Below are 20671 nucleotides of genomic sequence, written 5' to 3'. Positions count from 1 at the left end.
CTTTTTCTCTCCCCCTCGTCCCTTCTGATGTCACTGACAATTTGCTTTTGTTAATCTATCCTACTAGGTAGGATTGGCTAGTCTCTGGAGGAAATAACCAATGGCGACACGGCAGAGAATTATGGGACCTGTAGTTTCCCGTATGCCACAAGGCTCTCGGTGGAGGCATTTTTTTTCATTCAAGCAGCTTTATTGCTACAACGGACGTTAACAACGATCACAATGCGTGGTTTTTGAGGGGGTTTCAAGGTGCGTCGAATTTCTAACGCCTATCAAGGAGATTTTAAACTAAAGATAACAGATTAAAGTCCAGCGTGTTCCCGGTAAATAGTAGAAAATATCGCCCTTTCCTCCTCATCTGTCCCTCCCTCCTCTTGTTCCTCCAACACAACACACCCGGTGGGAGGGGTAATTACTGAGAAATACCTCCTTGTAAGAGGCGTCTGTCCGGGTCCTGCGTTAATATGTGGCGTAGTTAGGCGGATATGAAGAGGGACACATGGCGGGAGACAAGTGACTATGTCTGCTCTTTAAGCCCTGTTCTGGGCATGATGTTAACCCAGACCTGGAACCTCCGGGGTATTAACACAATATTGTGTTCCCATAAGAAGACAATGTAACAATTTACAATTTTTTTTTTTCCCTGGCTCAACTGCCTCATTGCCCCTCAGCACTCTGGGTAAACCTCGTTTAGTGTCACGGGTGTCATCTCTATACAGTAGAGATGGCATGGTGTAGAAGGGCTTGTCCAGACAAGACACTTGGCTTCTATCAGCCCTTTGGCTAAGATCCAGTAAGGGCCGATGAGAGAGGGAAAGCGGGGTCCTCTGGGGATGCAGGCCGGGCTGCTTGGAGCCCCAAGGTCACCAGGCGGGGAGTTTTTTTGGGTTCTGCACGGCACTTTTTGTTATTTGCACGTCTCGCACTTATTTATTCGTGTCACTAGCCATTTAGGCTCGAAGTGCATTCCGTTTTTATCACACCAGTCTAAAGGTGCTTCTTATGAAGCGCTGTTCATTTATTGCTTATTCATGTATTTTCGTTGTTTTTTTTATTTTTATCACCGCACGTGTTTTTCTTTTTGTATTTAAGAATTTTTTCATTATTAATACTGAAAGCGGATGTTGGACTCGTGAATTTTTGAGTCGCTGAAAATGCTGCGGTGGAACCGGCTCCCCAAAAGTTCTGGGTTCTTTGTCTGGTGATGGGGGCGTTAGGTAGTCTTTGGGTGACCCCCTCCCTCTATCGAAGTTTCCAGCAGTACCGAGAAGATCGAGCCCTGTCGTTGGCCTTTTGGCCAGGGAGGGAAGAAGGGGTTTCATTTCCTCTCAGGGAGTGCGACCCCTGGAAGAAAAGAAGATGGAGATCTGGTGACCACCGTGGGCCCTAAATGGTGGCACTTTTTCCACTTTTTTTCCAGTGCTTTGAATTTTTCTTTAGTTTTCAAATAATTTTTCCAGAATTCCTGAAAGGTGAATTATTAACCAGGGTGTTGTTAGTAGGAAGATCGTGTTATCTCTTCGGTACCGGGTTAATTTATTATCAGTTATTGTTAATATCTGTTCTACTTCCTTTTAGGAAATGAATGTTTTAATGTCACCCAAGCGCTACTTCAATTAGTACATTTATGAATATTTTCCTTGAGATTATTGTGAATCTCTGCCAGTATATTTGGAATTGGCTAAGAATGTGCTGTCTACGGCAGACAAGGGTGGCCGTTTTGTGGGATCCTTGTGGGTTCCTTTCCACCTACTTCTGAATACCATCGGTTCTTGCCGGGGAGCTGAGGGCTTGGGAGGGAACCCCAGTTGAATACTGCCTGGTGGTAAAGTTTAGTGTTATGAGGGGTAAACACCACCTGGTAAACCAGTAGGCACCAATGACTTCTAAAAGGCCTTGACATGGACAGTCCGGGCAATACTGGAGACCATGGGACGGCCCTGGCACTCTAAGGCCAGCAGCCACCTGATTACGTAAGTATGGCCGGCGGCTGGATATGCACACTACGTTTTTAATGCTCGTGAGGCTGGGCATAACCAGCCACTGGTCGCGTGCTGAGTGTGTGGCTCTGTCGGCCAGCAGCCCAATGGGCAACCGGAAGGCCTGTCTGGTGTTGTGGGAAGTGGCGTATGGGTGCAGCCCACACCTCCATTTGACAGATCTGGCTGGCAATGAATCCAGACGTAGGTGATGGGGCATGGGCCAAGTCGGTGGGCTCCCCTTCCATTGCATGAATAATATGCATTGGACAATATGATGTCCCTTTAATAACGTTAGAGGAGGCGTTTCTCCGTTTCTTTATTTATTAAGCCTGCAAGGACGGGCATTATTGTACCTTCACCATGAATGCTTTCTTGTTGACGAAAATTCATTATTTTATGCTGTTTCCAAGGATATGAGCTACATTTTCTCTTTTGTTGTGTAATCTCCCTGAACTAAATGATCACTTGTCACACCAGGATGAAAAATTGTCCTTTTATATAAACTCTGATAATATCTTACGACTAAACCATTACATCAAAAGCCAAAAGGGTCATGCCTGGTCATGTTCGTTTGAGATCAGTCTGCGCACACCCTTCTCTGGAAAATGGCCCTGGGTTTCCGACATCTGTTTGGTCGGCCCTCCGTAGGACAGAGGAGAGATCGCAAACAGGAGGAGAGATCGCAAACAGGGAGGAGAACATACAGTCGTTTCGTTGGCAAAGTTAACTCTTCTTGGCGGCTGCTAAAGAACTACTCCTCCCGAGACTCTCGATAGAAAGGCAAGAAGAAACAAAATCAGATGCAGGTCTGCTTTGGATCTCCTGGGCTTCTGTTAGGGACTTCAAGACTTAACTATAAGATATAGGTCCCCCTGCCAAAAAAATAATGAGCAACATTTTGGATACTCCAGTTGGAATGGTTTCTGTGGTTTGCTAAAATTCATGTCTTTGTCAGTATCTACTATCTAACACCCGAGACCCTTTACCTTTAGCGCGATACGCTGTCATGCCACATTCGGCCCTTGGAATTCTCTACCGCCGTCCGCTGCCAAATCCACCGCTGCACTTCTGCCAACAGTCCCGAAATCAGGGCGCTGGATGAGAGAGAGCAAGCAGCTTTGGTTGGGGCTGCCAATTCATGGCTGTTGGAAACAATGGCCTCCTCTTTCAATGCTTTTTCAGGGTTTAGGGGCAGAGGCATTACATTAGTCGCCTCTATCTATAAAAGAGGCCTGGGGTTCTAATCAATTCCATATAATGGGAATAACCAATGAAAAGATTTTAGGAATCACCGGTGGTAGCCTGATGCCCCGTACATCTAGAATGCGATCTACGTTGGCAGGATCAGTGAATGAGCCGCCTCAGCCTTGTATATGTTAAGAGCTTGTCCTGCATAGGCCAGGAATATCCTCATACTAAATGTTAACCCATTAATAGCACATTGAGAAGATTCACCAAATGGCTCTAATACCGGTCCTCATGGAAACCTAGACTTGTTGTTATCGAAGTCACCTGCATTCAAGCAGGGATATCAACCATAACCTCCTGGGGAAAAGCACCAGTTGGGTATTTTCTATATGATCACAGCGGTGTAGTATAGGAAGTTCCAGACTGTGTGACCCTGAGAATCTGCCCCATCACCATGATGAGACCCTGGGCAGAAACCCCGGCAGTTCCCAGGTATGCCGCTATTTATATCCCATGCCTTTGGCCGCCCCGACTTGGGAGATATTTTGTAGTCTTACACCTTTAAATGTGTTCTGCGCTGTACAATTTACGTCGGCCCCTCAAAGAGTTAAAAACAGCCTGGCGTATGTTCAAAGAGGTCCTGAGTTTCAGGGGTCATCCGAGTTCCGTTTCCATTAGACAGTTTACATTATTGAGCTTTGTTCAGAGGTTCTCACCCCAAAACTCCATATCAGCTCGACGGGATGTTTGCCGGGACAGGGAAATCTGGAATGCGCACTTATACAACATTTAATGCGGAAATACTGTTTAGTGATTAAAGGGGGACTCCAGCCATCACATGCGTGTCAATGAGTGTTAATAATGTAGTAAACGGAACGGTACTTTTAAACATTCCACTGCCAACCGCGTATCAGATACATTCTTGGGACAGTGGACCTAACATCCCAACCACATGGCACTCATATTGCTGAACTTATTATTTTCTGTGTATTGAGACCGCTTAGCGGGCAGCACTTCCCTCTGAGTCCCGGGATGTTCTCACGTTGTTTGGGCTCTCACGTGAGACTTCTGCCATGTGATGCTCGGCTTGCCTTTAAACTAGGCTTAATTTAATTAAAAAAAAATATATATAGGCTGCTCTAGGTAAAGTATGAGCTGTTCATAAGGTTTCCATCCAATGTAACTCAAAGAAAACTAGGGTTACTAAATGCTTACTTAGGATAATGCAATCCTCTAGATTGTAAGCTTGCGAGCCGAGTTCTCTCCCCAACGTATTGGCTCATCTTAGTCAATTATAGTTTTATCAAAACCCTTGAATGTATGTATTGTAAAGCGGCGTGGAAATTGTTGGCGCTATATATATATAAAAGATAATAATAATAAATAACTGAGACTGAGCTGTAAAACCTGACTTTGATACTTTGTTACAATGTGTCAATGATTTAGTTTTTTATGCCGCCGTTGACACTGACGAGCCGTCTCCTCCGTCTCGGTGTCTCGGGGTATATTCTTTTAAAGCAGGCAGCGCTTGGAGCGCCGGCTGTAGATCTGCCCCGGCATACCAGGACAATGCTGCTCATTCAGCAGGGCTTCAGGCATGACAGTTCCTGCAAATAGAGACGGGGGGAGTTAAGTTATTAAGTCATCTGAAATACAAAACTTCGAGGGAAAGACCAAGTATATTTCAATCGCTCTTTAAGGATTAACATATTTAAGGCACATTTGACAATGTTTCGGTTTGTGAGCGCTTAGAATTGTGCGTAAACGTTTAGCGAGTAACGCCGGCACCCCCCCGGAGGAGGAGAATGCAGCGACCCAAGCGTAGCAACAGCAGCTCCTTGCATCAGAAATAGCTCTCAGTGCAAGGAATGCGAAGACGTCGCAATAACCTATCCCCGAGGTGAAGGCGGACTGCTGCGAGGAGGAGCTGCGTAAGTGTCTCTGTTACGCTCGGTACCGGCCCGTGTTCTGTTCGCCCGTGTTCCGCGAGGAGCACACGCGTGTGTATGATATGTATGTTCTGTCTTTGAATAAACTCAATCGCGCTTTGTACGCAGCAGACCGGCTCCTGGCTTCGGAGTCGGTTAGAACACCATAGATAGGAAACCACGAGCACTAAAGCCGCGGTGGGCTATATGATTCAGAGCCTCGATGTGAGCAATGCATTATGGGAATCGTAGTTCGCATCAACGAGTGAGCCAGGTTATTATTATTATTTTTTATTTATATAGCGCCAACAATTTACGCAGTGCTTAATACAATATTATACATTCAGTGCTGTATGTTAGGGCTGTTAGTGGATAACAACTTTAATCACCCTCAGCCATGCTGTCAAGACCGCTTGCTGTAGAAAAAGCAAAGGAGTGCTTGTGAGAGGGATGGGGGCAACTATGCTACCCTCGTATTGATCTGATAATATTTGGGGGCCAAAGGCTCTGTTTCTTTATTTTTTTTTTGTTAAATTGCACATATAGCAACCAGGGTGCAAAGAGGAACATAAATGCTAGGGGAGTTACACCATGACTGGATCCTTAATCGGCTCTTTTATGTTTGATTTTGCTTTTGTTGGATGTAAGTTGAATAGGATGGAACGGTGTACGTCGAAGATGTTCTCTGCTATGATATTGTCTGTGCCAGCTTCTCATCACTCTCAGTCATCTTGACTTATTGAGCGTTATACTGAACAAAGACTAGTTAGGAAAGGGGTACATACCGCGCATACTTCCCATTTACTGACTCGGGATGGAGCGCTGTGTACTTAAACGAGACACCGAAGTGGGAGCCTAGAGGAGCGGGTCTCATGACTCCTAGCAGAACGCTCCATCTGAAGTGATACGAACGAGTTGGCTGAGAGTGATAGGAGCTCGCACTAAGCTCCGGTGTTGTTAAAGGTGCATTCCCCAGAATATGATGGGCAATATATTTTATTCTCTACGATAAATCAATAGTACCGTCCCGCGGGCTAGTAGCCGGCAAATCCAATTTCTTTTTTCGAGCTAGTGACGTCCCTCAGAATAAGGGTCTTTCTCAGTCAAGGTCATTTCTTTACGTGTGTCCGTGTGTGCTTTCTGATCTTGTCTCATAGTTGCCAACTGTCCTGTTTCAGCCTCTTCTGGTTTCCTGCAGTGATAATACTCACCATGATTTGAAACTTGAACACATGCTCGGTTACTATTATGCACGTGGCAGCAGCGCCCGGCAGTGGAAGCTGCTTACGCCTCTTTCCTCCGGCCGCATTGCTTTTGCATAAAAAAGTAATTTAACCTTTTCAATGCCAGGGGGATTGCCTATCCAATAGTTCGTATACCTCTTCTATTTACCTTCACCGAACGCGTCTCCAGCTCTGATGTATACATTAAAGTACTTTATATACCTTTGTTGTTGGTGAGATGGTTTAGGGCATTAATTTTGATTTTGATGCATTGTACAGCAAAGTGTAGGCTGCTGGCATGACTGCTCATCGGCGTTACAAAAAAAAAAAAAGGATCCGTGTTTATTGTGGCAGCTGACTGGCTGCAGACATGTGTGTACAGAGCACCTGCCCCCGGCAGAGACGTTACATGACGTTTTATTGTTTGGAAAGGATCCTGGATTCAGTGAAGTGGCTTTTGTTAGAAAGTTAGGGTCCATCTGGCACCCCTTGTGGCCAAGTCTAAAACTACAGCTTCTCGAGAACTATAGGAACATGTGGAGTAGTTTAATTTCTAGTTCCCTAACCACCCAGCTTCGCAAATCTACTAATTGAAGGGGGTCTAGACCTCGAGCTAACCACGGAAATGCCTTAAACTTTGAAATAAGGAGGCGAGCTCTTTAACCTTTTATGTGCCATAACTTACTTTATCGCGCTCTCTCAAGTTGCTGGCCCTTGGGCTACTGTGAGCACAAATCCCATCGTATGCACAGCCAAAAAGGGCCATATATATTAGATGCAATTTGGTGGCTAATTGTTAAATGTGTGATGGTCAGTGAGATTATTCAGTTGGTTACCATGGTGACTGCTCCACAATTTTTGCTTGCTTTTTATAAAAATGACCCGTGTGGATTATTCTCCATTCAGGCACTTGAAGGGTTAAGGCTGTGGCTTAGGCAGTTGATATATTGTAGCGCAATAGACTATGGAAATTGAAAGAATACAGATGTAGCTCCCTGATGAAGTACACGGCGCTGGTTCTTGAGCGGAGAAGAAGGGGTCTCTTGTGTTGGCCGAGAAGTGGCTTCACACTTTTTGGTTCACGGCAAAAATATTTGTCACATATTTAGTTACAAAATCCGTGCATCCCAATAGCTGTTTCCGTAGCACCTGGCAGCTGCTTCAACATCTCAGATTCTCGAGTGTAACATTAAACTGCCCCGACTGTTCCGATCACACAGATGCTGCTCGACCTCCGACGTCCTGCTGATCCATGATAGATTCCTATTCTTTTAAGCTAGATCTGCTACCCATTTTAATGATCATAAAGAATAATTCACCAATCGGCTCAGTCTGGTTTTAGCATTTGCGTGAAGTGGCTTCGCCCGGATTCGCTTTCCCATTCTGCCTGTATTTGGTCAATCTTTATCGCTTCCTGTACTTCCTACACGTTTTCACACCGTCAGCCCGTGGGAGCCGCACTTCGCACCTGCCGTAGTGATGAATCATATCTGTAAAAACGGAGCGGCTTTTAACCCCTTCGTGAAAAAAAAACCCGTACATGTACGGGCTCACAGTGCGTTGTTTTTAAAGGGTTTAAGGATGACCCATTGTCCTTAAGGGGTTAAACTGATCAGCGAATTAATCTCAATGTGTCCTGTGACTTAAAAAAAAATACATTTAAAGGGACAGTCTAGTTCCCAAAATTGTTGCTTTTAATAAAATCAATGGGAGTGGCAAATCGGTATCGGCTCGCACTACTCCCATTGACTGGAATGGGGGCGCTACTGAGCGTGTCCAGGAAGTGTACTTAAGTACACTTCCTGTTTGCTTTTCTTGGTTTCTGTATAAAGAAGGAGGGAAATAAGACAGAACTCAGATGTTCTAACTCCAGTAACTAATGCGTGTGCTGGTTTGCATGCACTAAAATGCATTGTCCCTGCAAAAATGGAGTCCGCTATGTATTTTATATGAAAAAAGGGCTGCAGTGGCCTTTTAATCTACGGGTAGAAGAGCATTGCAGGGGATATTGTTAAAGAAACTGGCAGTCAAAGAAGGATCATGGGAGTTGTAGTTCACCAAGAGCTGAAAAGCTGCAGTCGGATCTACTTGGCCCTTGCAGTAGGTTGAGGGACATGAGTGCAGTGTGAATAAACCCTGTTCACTTCTGAATGAATAGCTGCCCAGTGTTGGGGCAGACCGCAGGATTTGTACAGACCACACGTGTGATTCGATAAGTCAATGGGCAGCCTTGTTTTCTACGTTTTTCTTCAACAACTGAAGCCCCTGAAATATCTTCCAACCTGATGCCCAGGAGAAAGACCAATTCACTGATGTACTTCACCAACACTTGAAAAAAACAAACAACCTCTTCTCTTAGTAAAAGGAGAGCTGAACATACCAGACTACCGGATTTAATTTGGCTCATAACCAGGTGAAAAGCTGCCGTGAGGGTCTTTAGGGAGTCCAGGAAGGCTGGATGGCTCTGACATGCAGGAGATGTGTCCACCAAGGGGTTCCTTGTTGACTAATTGAGCTTAGAAATTCCCAGGTCTTATGACTCTGATACAAACATCTAGAGAAGAACAGAACTTTGGACATTTAGACGTATTTACACTCGTTAAAAAAAAAGAATACAGTAATCTTGGGGTATTTTAGGTAAATTAGTAATGATAAAAGCTGTAGGGGTGATGGTTCTTCGTCGCTGTCATACTCAGGGTTAGTAGAGAAGAGCAGGAGCAGCCAGGAGGGATGATTCTCACCCTGATCACGGCTTTACTCAACTGCCACGTCACATTTTAAGAATTTATTAACCTACAAATATGATCTACGTAACCTATTGCGTAAGGTTGGAACGTCCAGGCTCGGTGTTGGCTTGTTCTGTAACAGTATCACTGAACAGTACTTCTATTTAGGAAGCTGGTACGTTGTATCCCGATGGCGAAATGACCACGTGAACCGCCCAACGGTATATTCTTAGAAACTGAGATTATAAAGTCATTAAAGACGTTACCGGATGGACCCAATAACTCTATGGATGTTCTAATCTGGACGGTTTTGATCTAATCCATTTGGGAGCGTTTGTTGCGAGGTTTTAGACCCGACCACCCAGGCATTCATTGACAGAGTTAAGTTTTTGGAAAGTGTTGGGTCACGTGCCCGTGAACCTAGTTCCTGTAACCATGCTGCTCAGATTTCGGTGGGGGGAAGGTAGTCTTTGCACAGGGCATCCGTGAACCAACGCTGGCTGAAGTCCAGCTCTATGTTAATCTCTGCATACCTCGCCTTTAGATATGGATTATGAAGGCAATTAATTCGCACCCAGTTTGCCCGCAGCCTACTTTACTAGAATTCGGTTCTGACGGCAGACAGTTTGTATACTTCTATAGAAAGTTCCTGGCAGGAATAGTGGGCACAGCTTGTGAGCTTACAATCTAAAGGAGTAGTATGGGTCATCGAAAGAAAAGGAGGGCTGGAAAGAGGGAGTAGTAGCGGTAAAGAGGGCAGTCGCTGGCGGAGGGTGGTTCGATATACATCTGGAGAGGTACCAACTGTCCACCAGCTCCCAGGAAAACCACCTCACGAGCCTGAAATAGCCGCTAGATTGTGCCGTTTCCAGACAGACTGTGGGGTTTCATGCGCAGCGCCGTGCAGGGAATGTGCCATCTGGCACCCAGCGCTGTGGCACCATCTTGCGCATGTCCACTCCTCGCCCGTTCCTCGTACCCAGATAATCTTCCAGCTGGGAAGCAGATGTCCCTGAAGTGGCGCAGGACCCAGGCAACCTAGCCATCTAGTTAACCCTTACGACACAACACCCTTCAATATTCCACTAAATTACCTGTAAACAGAATGACGTAGTCTAAGCATTACATACATGATACATGCGTGTTAGAAACCCGGCTACAGGCAAAGGTATCTCAAATGGTTATTATGTTATCTCGGCCCGATTGTAAGGTTGAGAAGAAAGGTGGGGTGAGAAGAAAGGAGAGAACTTGGGGTTGAATGCTGATCCTGCCACTGATTGCCTCCTATCTTCTGCTTCCACGCAGTGAACTGCTTATCTTCAAAAACATTTCGCTGACAAACAAAAAGCACATGTTATATATATATAGAGGTTTTTTGATTGATGAATTTCGTTACACTGAACGCTGTGATGGCAACAAAGTATCAGCCTCTGAAGAAGTAGAACCCAAGATTGTAACCTGGCGAGCTGGGCTCTCTCCACCTAATGTATCGGTTTGTCTTAGTCTGTCAGTTCTCGTCTTGTCAGACCCCTTGAATATATGCATTGTATTAAGCGCTGCGTAGATTGTTGGCGTTATATAAATAAAAGATAATAATAATAATAACGCGGGCGGACGCTCGGAGACGAGACAGGATTTTTATCCAAATGAATAACAAATGACGAAACATTTGAATAAATCACTTTGAGAGTAAAAACGGATTTAGGCAGCTGCGGTGTTTTTAATGTTCTCCGGAATATTTCTCATAGATGCGACACGTATGTATTATTTCATGTCTGTAGACGGCGCACTCTCCTGGCATTAAAGGGTTAAAGGTGGGTTAATTTGAAGGATTGTCACTCGCTGCATGGTGAGTCACCCCATGCCCCGGCGGAGAGCAGCGTGGGGTCAGCTGTCTGGCTGCAGTTTCAGGCGGCGTGTGGCTGAGCTCCGCCCACTGGGCGTCACCCGGCAGCCTAATGTGAGCAGCTGCAGCTCCAAGTGGTGTCAGATACAGAACAGGAGCGCGCTTTGTGCTTGGCTGGCTGTCTGGCTGCAGGATCCGTCTGTCTGTCTCTATAAACCGCAGGTCAGTGTGCGAGGCGGCAGCGCGGTGCGTACCGATGGGCCATGCATACGCTGTAGCGCAGTAACACCGGGGGACTGGGCTGGGGTCGCTGCGTGTGTACACAACGAGAGCGCGTCAACACACAAAGCACGTGCCTCGCGAGGCTGCATGAGACACGTGAGATCGATAACACGGGGAAAGCGAGCGTTAGATCGTCGTGAGCGGCCCCGCCGGCGCATGCGTCCTAATTACTTTTAGATTGTAAGCTCACGTGGCCGGTTTTGGTTGTGTAAATCTTAATTGTTTTTGTTATTATCGTTTATTTATATAGCGGCAACAATTTCCGTAGCGGTTCTTACAGTCCCTACATTCAAAGGGTCTCATAAAACTAGAACTGACGATGCATTAGGAAAAGAGGGTCCGGCTGTTACCCTATGTACAGCACTGCGGACCGCGGCGGTGATATATAAAGTGATACGTATGCCGATGTCTGTAATGTATCCTCAGCACCGGCTGCGCTCCGTGGGACGGGTTAATGGTGTTTATCTGGTTAAAGGCTCCGCTTCCAGCGCGTTCCGTGTACAGAGAACCGGCGGGGTCACATGACAGTTAACTGTTTAATTGCAGGTTGGGATTGTGTCAGTTGTAGGGAATGAGGTGTATGGGGGGGGCTGCGAGCGGCACGAATACTGGGCTTTAGTCGGAATGCGGAAATGTTGTCTTTACCTTTTTTTGGGGCATTTTTTATGTGAGTCACATAAACCTTTAAGTCCATCTGAATGCCTTCCATCTGAAGAAGAGACCTTTGAGGTCTTGAAAGCGTATGACTCTACATGGTTTTCTGTGTTGGCTTTAGACCGGACGCGCTCTTTGTTGCGCCGACCCGGAGAGCTGACTTTCCGTGTGCTGATAATATGAGAGTGCTGCGTGTGACAGCGGGATGTCTCAAACCGGAGTGTATGCACAGAGTGTGACCGCATCCAATCATTTACACGCGAGCCGTGTGCGTTATCCCGCCCTGTGTGCCACGTGTTATGTGTTTGTGTGTGTGATCTTGCCTTGTGTGATGCGAGCTGTGTGCGGTGCATGTAACATACTGTGTGTGTTATCTGATCCTGAGTGTTGCTTGTCGTGTGCAGCGTGCTATCCCCTGTGTCGCGTGTCATGTGTTACCCCGTGTGTCGCGTGCAAACCCTTGTGTTGCGTGTTGTGTGTAATCTTGTGTGTTGAACAAATCTCCCTCCGCATCCTAATGAATACAATGTTATAATTAATTAATATAGCCATTTCTATGGGAATAGATTGATTGGCGTTTGTCTCACTCCCCGCGCTGTCTCTTTTTCCCCCCACAGATGGTCGGCCACTGAGCCCAGAGCATGGACCGAGCCGTGACCCAAAGCATCACCCCGGAGCCGGGCCAGCCCGAGGCCTCCATCTCCTGCCTGCCCTTCTATGACTCGTCCCATGCCCTCCGCCTGCTGCGGGGCATCCACGAGCTGCGGGCCGAGCACAAGTTCTTCGACATGACGGTGAGCGCCGGCGGGCAGGACTTCCCGTGTCACCGCACCGTGCTGGCCGCCGCCAGCAACTACTTTCGCGCCATGTTCGCCGGCCGACTGCGGGAGAGCCAGGCCGAGCGCGTTGAGCTGCACCAGGTCACCGGGCCTATACTGGGCCTGCTGCTCGACTTCTGCTACAGCGGCCGGGTCACCGTCACCCAGGAGAACGTGGAGCTGCTGCTACAGGCCGCCGACCTGCTGCAGTTCCCCTCGGTGAAGGAGGCGTGCTGCGCGTACCTGGAGCAGCAGCTGGACATCAGCAACTGCCTGGAGATCCAGGACTTTGCCGAGGCTTACGCCTGCCGGGGCCTGGCCGAAAGCACCAAGCGCTTCATCCTGGCGCACATGCCGCAGCTGGCCCAGGCCCGCGAGCTCGAACGGCTGCCCTGGAAGCGCCTGCTCGAGTTCATCCGCGACGACCGCCTCTGCGTGGACAAGGAGGAAGCAGCCTACCAGCTGGCGGTGCGCTGGGTCCGGGCCGACCTGCCGAGGCGGCAGCACCGCTGGCCCGAGCTCTTCCAGCACATCCGGCTGCCCTTCATCCGCCGTTTCTACCTGCTGGCGCACGTGGAGAGCGAGCCGCTCGTCTACCTGAGTCCTGCCTGCCTCAAGCTGGTCGGAGAGGCCCGCGCCTTCCAGTCGTGCGAGTATGACCGACACGACCGGCCCTGCGAGCGCATGAGGCCGCGGCCCTCCACCGGCCTGGCTGAGATCCTGGTGGTGATCGGCGGCTGCGACCAGGACTGCGACGAGCTGGTCACCGTGGACTGCTACAATCCCCACAGCGGCCAGTGGCGGTACCTGGCCGAGTTCCCTGAGCACCTAGGAGGCGGCTACAGCATGGCGGCCCTCGGCAATGACATCTATGTCACGGGTAAGGGCGGAACCTACTTTCGTTGGGGGTAACAGGGTAGGCATCCACCTCATGTCAAAGGGGGATGCGGGTGGGGTGGGGTGGCTCGGGTCGGTGCCATCACGCTGGTGTAAGGTGAGATGCTTTGGGAGATGTTTAATTTTCTGAACTCCTGCAGCTCCGTGCCGGGGTAATCACTCCTTGACAGGGCAAATACCGGGGCAGAATGATTGGGGGTGGGGGGTCTGTAAGATCAGCTGTTGGCTTCTCTCTTTCCTCGATGGGATGAGAATGGAGGCAGAATAAGCGAGACCCCCAGCTCCATAATGCAGGAAGGAGAGGTTCATAAAGGGCTTTATCCGCTACGTTATAGCAGGAGGACCGGACAGAAACGCAAGGAAGACGAGACCTTTGCCGGGAAAAAGAGCCCAAAGTGGGGGCTTCCGCTGAGAGGCTCGGCGGGTTTTATTGAGAAGCGCAGCGTCCAAAAAGAATGGAAAGAAACAGTCGTCTTCCCAGAAACCCCCCAAAACCGAGACCCCCTCAGAAGACCGTTTACAAGGAGTAAAGATGCCGTTGGTGGTGATTACTCCAGAATGCTCCACTCCCTAACATTTTGCTCGATCCTCGGACCCTCACATCGCCCCCTCGTCAGACCCTCGCATCCCCGAGCACCTTTCATTTCTCCCCAGATCCGCGTTACCCTCTGTGCACTTTGCCATATGACAGGTCACAGCAGTCTCTGGATGCGTTGTTGCTGCTGGAATCTCGCTGGGAGGAGAAGTCTTCGGTCACGGGGCTGTTTATTAATAGAAGGGAAGAGAATCTGGAAAACAGAACAAGAAACCCGATCCAGAAATACAAACGGCGGGAAACTCGCTAAATCCCAATCAGACAATTCACAGGACAGGAGTCCAATAAATTCCTGCTGTTTTGGGTCCTGTCTAATTTTTCACGGCTATGTTACCAAGGAGCTGAATCAGTGGGACTCTCAAGCATTTTAACGCCTCCTCTGGAACCGTTAATGAGGCTCCTGCGTGGCCGGAGGTGCTGCTCAACCCTAAGGTTTGGGGACAACCTGAAAATACCCGCAGCGCAAAAAATATACAGAAAGAGGAGCCTAAAAAGTATAGAAGGCGCCTCGTTAACGGAGTCCAGAGAAGGCTTTGAATTGCTCGAGAGTTGCACCTGCTGTCACATAACTCATTTCCGTGCCTTCTGGCTGGCGCTTGGATGATTGGTGCCAACTTCCTTCCTCCACGGCCTCGCGCACGTCTCTTCTTATTGTCCCAGTCCATTGTCTATGTAGCCCTTCAACGGGAAGGACACATGCATCGCCCCTACTACTTACCTAGAGATAGGAGACACGGGGACAACGCCAATGGTTGGCCGAGCCACGCAATGAGGACAATAATGACGTGATGGGCCGCTTGTGGTCTATGAATAACTTATCAATGAACGTGACCTTACAGATGATAAGGGTTGGACTTCTAGCTATCACTGCATACTTGGTGAATTGAGTAAGGAACGGGTAGTGACGGGTTATGGTGCTCGTTACGTAGAGGCTGACGCTTTAATATCGTTCCCTTCCAGGCGGCTCTGATGGATCTCGGCTTTATGACTGCGTGTGGAGGTACAATTCCAGCGTGAATGAATGGACAGAAGTGTCGCCGATGCTGAAGCCGCGAGAGTACCACAGCTCCACGGTGCTGAAAGGGCTGCTGTACGTCATTGCCTCGGACAGCACGGAGCGTTACGACCACAGCGTAGACTCGTGGGAGTCCCTGCGGCCCATGCTCTACCCGATGGACAACTGTTCCACCACGTCCTGCAGGGGAAGGCTGTACGCAATCGGCTCCCTAGAAGGCAAAGAAACCATGGTCATGCAGTGCTACGACCCCGACACCGACCTCTGGACCCTCGTGAACTGCGGGCTGCTGCCACCCTGGTCGTTTGCACCCAAAACGGTGACCCTAAACGGCCTTATCTATTTTGTAAGGTAAGTTTCTGAAATGGAACAACATCTTAAATCACACAGAGCAGGTTATCGCATGCGGTGAAATGTTTCTCAGGCACATCGCTAGTAGGGTTACCGTCACTTTATGAAAAGTCCAGACGGCACATAATCCGTGAATGATTGCACTTTTATCACAAGCCTTAAATGGCAATATTACATTTAAGGTGAATAAAGATGTGTGTCAGCGCACTCAGCACTCTACCGAAGCAATAAAGAACAGGGAGATTAAGTGTCCTTTTTTAAGAATGTGTAGACGCCATGTTCTTTTGCCCATGTATTATTTTAATCACTAAAAGGCACTGAACGTCCCCAAAACTGGCACATTGCTGCGTGAGCTACAAGGAAAATGAAAAGTGCCATAATCATTAAAATATCTCGGGGGGCAGCCATGTTTTGAGTGGGTTACCGAAGGCAGGCGTGCGGACTACTCTCATCACACTCAGCCAGCCCTCACAAAGGTTTGAGTCCTAAAGAATGTGGCCAGCTTGGGCATTTTATTTCGGGCAGTTGGAGAACCAGAAGGTACCCAGGCCAAGTCATGTGACGTTTTTAATTATCGGAGTCCCTTTAAAACTATATATATATCTATATCTAATGTGTACCCAGCTGTTTTCTAATATAATCCATTTTTTAAGTCCTGCTGGGTTTTTACAATTTATTTTTTTAAATCACGATTGGGAATATCCAATAAAAACCAATTATACTGGCGTCCGACCCACTTGGCAGCCGCATAATACCCGAGGAGAACATTGCGTTCCTTCTCCCTGCGCCGAGAATGTAGATAAAGCCTCTTTTAAATATGATGTTTAGATCCTGGGATCTGGACAGGATCCTCCCGGCGGCGCTCCCGTCTCCCAGACGTACCGGCCGTGTTTTTAAGTGTCAGAGTTATGTTTTTGTCCTAGCGACGTCTGATACTTACCATGAATATTGCCCAAGACGTATCTCTTCACTTTGCACACGACAGCTGCTCGGTGCGGTCGGTGACCGCTAATTCCTCTCACCTGCTTCTGTCGCTCGCGTTCTGCCTGTAATAAAACCCCTCTCTGCGACCTCGCGTCCCGAGACCACCAGCCACATCTTGGCATCTCCACCTCAAGTAACTATGAGAGGCAGGGCTTTTTCTTGTCTTAACTGAGTAATAAAGGCTAGAGGCGCTGTATCTCTAAATTAACCCCTTAGGTCTCACCAGCGGTGAATGTTTTTAAGGTCTTACACTCTTTGTCTTACTTTTCATGTTAGACTAGATGTCATACATCAACCTCTAAAGACTTGCGAAACTCTTTGTACAAAGCTGGTCCTTTCCTAAAATAAAATGTTGAAAACTTTTTATATAGGAGCCAGATGATCGATACATTGTATAATTACACCTCATTAATCCAGCTGACCTGTCAATTTCTTGTAAAATAACGTTTCTTTCACACTTTCAGGGATGATTCAGCCGAGGTGGACGTCTACAGCCCAATGAAGAACGAATGGGATAAAATCCCGGCCATGAAACAGGTGACATCATGTTATTCCACCTTCCGCAAAAGGGCGGAGCCTCCGTGCACACCTGCCCCCCCTGATTGGAGGAATGGGGAGATATTAGTTATGGGTTTTACTTATAAATGGCACAATAGAGACTTCATTTATTATTATTTATTATTATTTATTTGCTATTATCAAATATTGTCCAGCTGCGAAAGAATGAGAAAATGTAAGGCTTGAGTACTGAAATACTCTAGAATTAGGCTGCTCCATCTTGTGATCTAAATCTGCATAAAATCTTTTTCCCTTATTTGAGCCTCAAACATTCGATGTGTATTTTTTTCCCGTCTGTAATCTTCTTTTAATGATTTCTAGGTTCACGTCGGAGGAAGTCTGGCGGCTCTCGGCGGAAAGCTCTATGTGTCCGGCGGCTACGACAACACGTTCGAGCTCTCTGATGTGGTGGAAGCCTTCGACCCCGAAACGAGAACGTGGAACGTCGTGGGCCGTCTCCCCCAGCCCACTTTCTGGCACGGCAGCGTTAGCATATTTCGGCAGTTTATGCCTCACACGCAGTACAGCTTTGATGGCGTTCCGTTAGACAATGCGAACCACGAGAGAAACACCATCAACCTCAACCGAAGGAGACAGCACTTGCACAACCACAACCTTAACGAACTGCATCGGCGATGACCAACTCTCGGGGTCTTCTTGCCACCGGGGTAATTGGAATGAATGCATTCAGCCGTGGTTATAAGCCGCGCTGTCTTTATAGCGAAAGAACTTGGCTGTCTATTTTAATAAGAAAACAGAGAAAGGTACTCTAGGTGTAGAGATGATCTAAATGTCCAGAAATGCTGCTGTTTCTAAAGAGAGAGCTTAGTCATTAGAACATATATTTTTCTAGTAAACCTAAAAATGATTTGAATTACACTTGAACACCCCGTTTCCCACGATGTCTTCTTAGTGTTGTGTGTTAATGCATGCTCCCGGTATCTTCATTGTATCCGTTGTGCCCGACACTATGTATACTGACAGCATGGACTGATTAGTCACATTGTTTAAACGCAGTCTATACCGTGTAACCGTCTCTTGAGGTTTTCAGTTTTGTTGCTGGCCGGAGGTGCTCTATAGATTGTCTCGGTTCCAGGGACCGGATTTCCATCGTCCTGATGTCCATGTGGCCCCTGCTGTCTTTGGGTCCATTTTAATCCCCATGTCCAAGTCTCCGCAGTGCAGTCTTACCCTTCGGTGATGTGACACCCCAGCCTGTCGGCCGTCTGCGCGACGTGGCACCTCTGGGTGATTGTCATCTCAGCCACCAGGGGGCAGAGTGAGTGCTGACTGACCACACTCACAGAGACGTCACTCAGAGGAGAGGGAGACCCTGAAGCAATCTAGGTGCTATATTTAGGTTTAAAAAAATGGGCATCGCTGCCCCTTTAATAATTATTTCCGGTAATAAATTATATTCTCGGCCAGCTTCTTCTTTTAAGAAGGAAAATGTGACGTGGCGTCCCGTATGTCATCCTCCATTTTTTCTAATTTTCTTACAGCCTTTTATATTTCATAATTTAAGAAGTCTTGACTATATGTAGCTTATTATATATAGGTCTTCTCGTGCCGTTTAGAATTTACATTTTTTTTCCCTAATGTTTAACTAAACGGTTGCTTTTTGAAGCACTTTGTGAAAGTATTTAATGTGTGACCTGTTAAACGTTAAACAGTTTATTCAAAATGGACAGTTGGGCAGTGGTTGGGGGGGGCACAAAACTTTGGTCCATCATCATAGTCAATGCCCAAGTTATTAAAGGGACATGCCAGCCATCATATGCACTTTAATGCATACCATACCCGGCGGGGGGGGATTTGCAAATGCATATTGGGGGATTCGGGGGGATGCTGTTGCAAAAAAGGACCCCACATAAATCTAAAGAGAGTTCACAGCTATCGGGAGCACATGCTGGCTGGAGTGCCCCCTTTAAGTTTATTTTTTTAAGTTCCAGATTGAGATTTAAAATATAAAACTGGGAATTTTTCCTCAAAGAGAATTTTTTTGTACATGTTGTGTGTTTTTTCTTTTTTGCGTTGTATTTAAGTTTTTTTTGTAGCATGTTTTTATTTTTGCACATTTAGGACGTGGTAAGTAATGTTTTTATAAATCACTCTTATTAAAACCAAGTTTGTGCTGATCTTCTTAGGTCATAAAGGTTTTTATACTTTTAAAGCTGTAGGGTTTTACAGGTGCATTCATCACCAAGAATTGCGGTTCTTTCAGAGGTTGTCTCTTTAAATTAAAACGCATTTGACAATTCTGCACGGACTGCAGCGCATTTTACTAAATGCAATCCGGTGCATGCATTATTTTTTTTTATTGCGGTTAGAGAACGAGAATTACGAAAGTGGACAAATAAATGCATGTTCCGCTCACAAACGAGACTACTCCAAGGGTCCACACTGGCCCTCATTGAAATGCAGGAGCCACTAGTTTACCAAAACTACAAATCTCATTATTCCTAGCCAGCCATTGGACAGGCATGGAGTCATGGGAGATGCTCCTCAACTCCAAATCAGATGGAAATGCTTGAGCGTTCCTAAGACGCCCCTTGTGGTCATCTGTAGAATTGCACTTAAAAAAATGAGCTGTTTTGGGCTAAACAAACCTTGTTTTGTTACGATGAGCTGGGCCTTGGCGTGCGGTTCTTCCAGCATTATTTATTTGCTGTGTGTAAACACCGTTAATACATTGTTTAGGTGATTAAAACAGTAAAAGCCCTTTGAGGTTTATTTTATGCTGAAATATGTTGTGTCTACAGATATGATTAACACATAAGCTACTTTCGTAACGCACCAGATGTAAGATCTAAGCGACTTCTGCAAGGGGAAGGTCATTATATATACACATCAACTCTTAAAACAATATCAGGTTCTGTTTATCTGTTAAAAACAGCTTTTCATACAAAAACAAATTAACTATTAACTAGTAAAATCAGACAGCCTTGCAAGCAGGATCCGATATGATGGCAGGATTTAATAATAATAAAAATAATTAATGCATCTTTTTAATGAGCGTTCACAATTTCTTGGAGAATGGATAGCGCTCTGATGAATTGGCTGCTGGATATTATTAACTTGCTGTGTTTAATGAAGCACCTATTTACTAATTTATTATATTTATTGCCATAATTTTTCATAATATATCCGATTGATGTAAAGGAGTTTGGCGTTGGGTTAATCCTGCAAGTAAACGGGGTTAATGTTTGAAAGCATGGTTATGAAGGGTTACAATGCCGTTCCTGTACCGCTCAGCACCGCATATTCACTCTATCACCCGCTGACACAATAATAAAGTATTTGCCGTCATCACATTTTCTGGAATCTGTGCTCTTGACATTTGTTGCCTTATATTTTTGTAGAATGTTTTATGTTTTATGTATTACATTATATTTGTAGACTTTTGGGGTGAAACTAAATAAAGTTATTAAACCAAAGGGTATCTGGTTCGGTTTCATTGTAACTTTGGATAATACCATTAATCTGGATAAAAATCTAAACGTGAATTACATCAATCTAATAATTCTGTCACCACGAGGGATTCTTTTACTAGTAATCAACCAGAAAATAAATGAATACCCGTATTTAAGATAGAAACACTTAAAAGAATAAAGTTTTAGAAGA

General features: G+C 46.5%; 1 protein-coding gene across 3 annotated transcripts; it reads left to right on the top strand.

The window, feature by feature from the left end:
• Positions 1-5039: 5039 nt before the first annotated feature.
• KLHL21 (kelch like family member 21) lies at positions 5040-18201 on the top strand. Of its 3 annotated transcripts, none has more exons than XM_053452413.1 (5): positions 5040-5101; positions 12447-13527; positions 15100-15505; positions 16954-17026; positions 17369-18201. In XM_053452413.1, exons 2-5 carry the CDS (start codon positions 12471-12473, stop codon positions 17684-17686), a joined length of 1854 nt encoding a protein of 617 aa, XP_053308388.1. In that variant the 5' UTR covers positions 5040-5101; positions 12447-12470; the 3' UTR covers positions 17687-18201. The 3 variants fall into 3 exon arrangements, with proteins under 3 accessions (XP_053308388.1, XP_053308389.1, XP_053308387.1); XM_053452414.1 differs by lacking the exon at positions 5040-5101 and adding an exon at positions 5339-5363; XM_053452412.1 differs by lacking the exon at positions 5040-5101 and adding an exon at positions 10926-11115.
• The last annotated feature ends 2470 nt before the right edge of the window (positions 18202-20671 follow it).

This window comes from Spea bombifrons, chromosome 12 (assembly GCF_027358695.1).
Source record: "Spea bombifrons isolate aSpeBom1 chromosome 12, aSpeBom1.2.pri, whole genome shotgun sequence".
In the NCBI taxonomy this organism is placed as follows: Eukaryota; Metazoa; Chordata; class Amphibia; order Anura; family Pelobatidae; genus Spea; species Spea bombifrons.
The sequence above is the reverse complement of the archived record's forward strand: the minus strand, read 5'-3'. Positions and strand labels throughout refer to the sequence as shown.

Bases quoted from the DNA above. Each gene is read 5' to 3' on its own strand.
- KLHL21 (XM_053452413.1), top strand. From the start codon at position 12,471: ATGGACCGAGCCGTGACCCAAAGCATCACCCCGGAGCCGGGCCAGCCC. The intron at 15,506-16,953 runs GTAAGTTTCTGA...TCACACTTTCAG, and splicing joins GGCCTTATCTATTTTGTAAG to GGATGATTCAGCCGAGGTGG. The intron at 17,027-17,368 runs GTGACATCATGT...AATGATTTCTAG, and splicing joins AAATCCCGGCCATGAAACAG to GTTCACGTCGGAGGAAGTCT.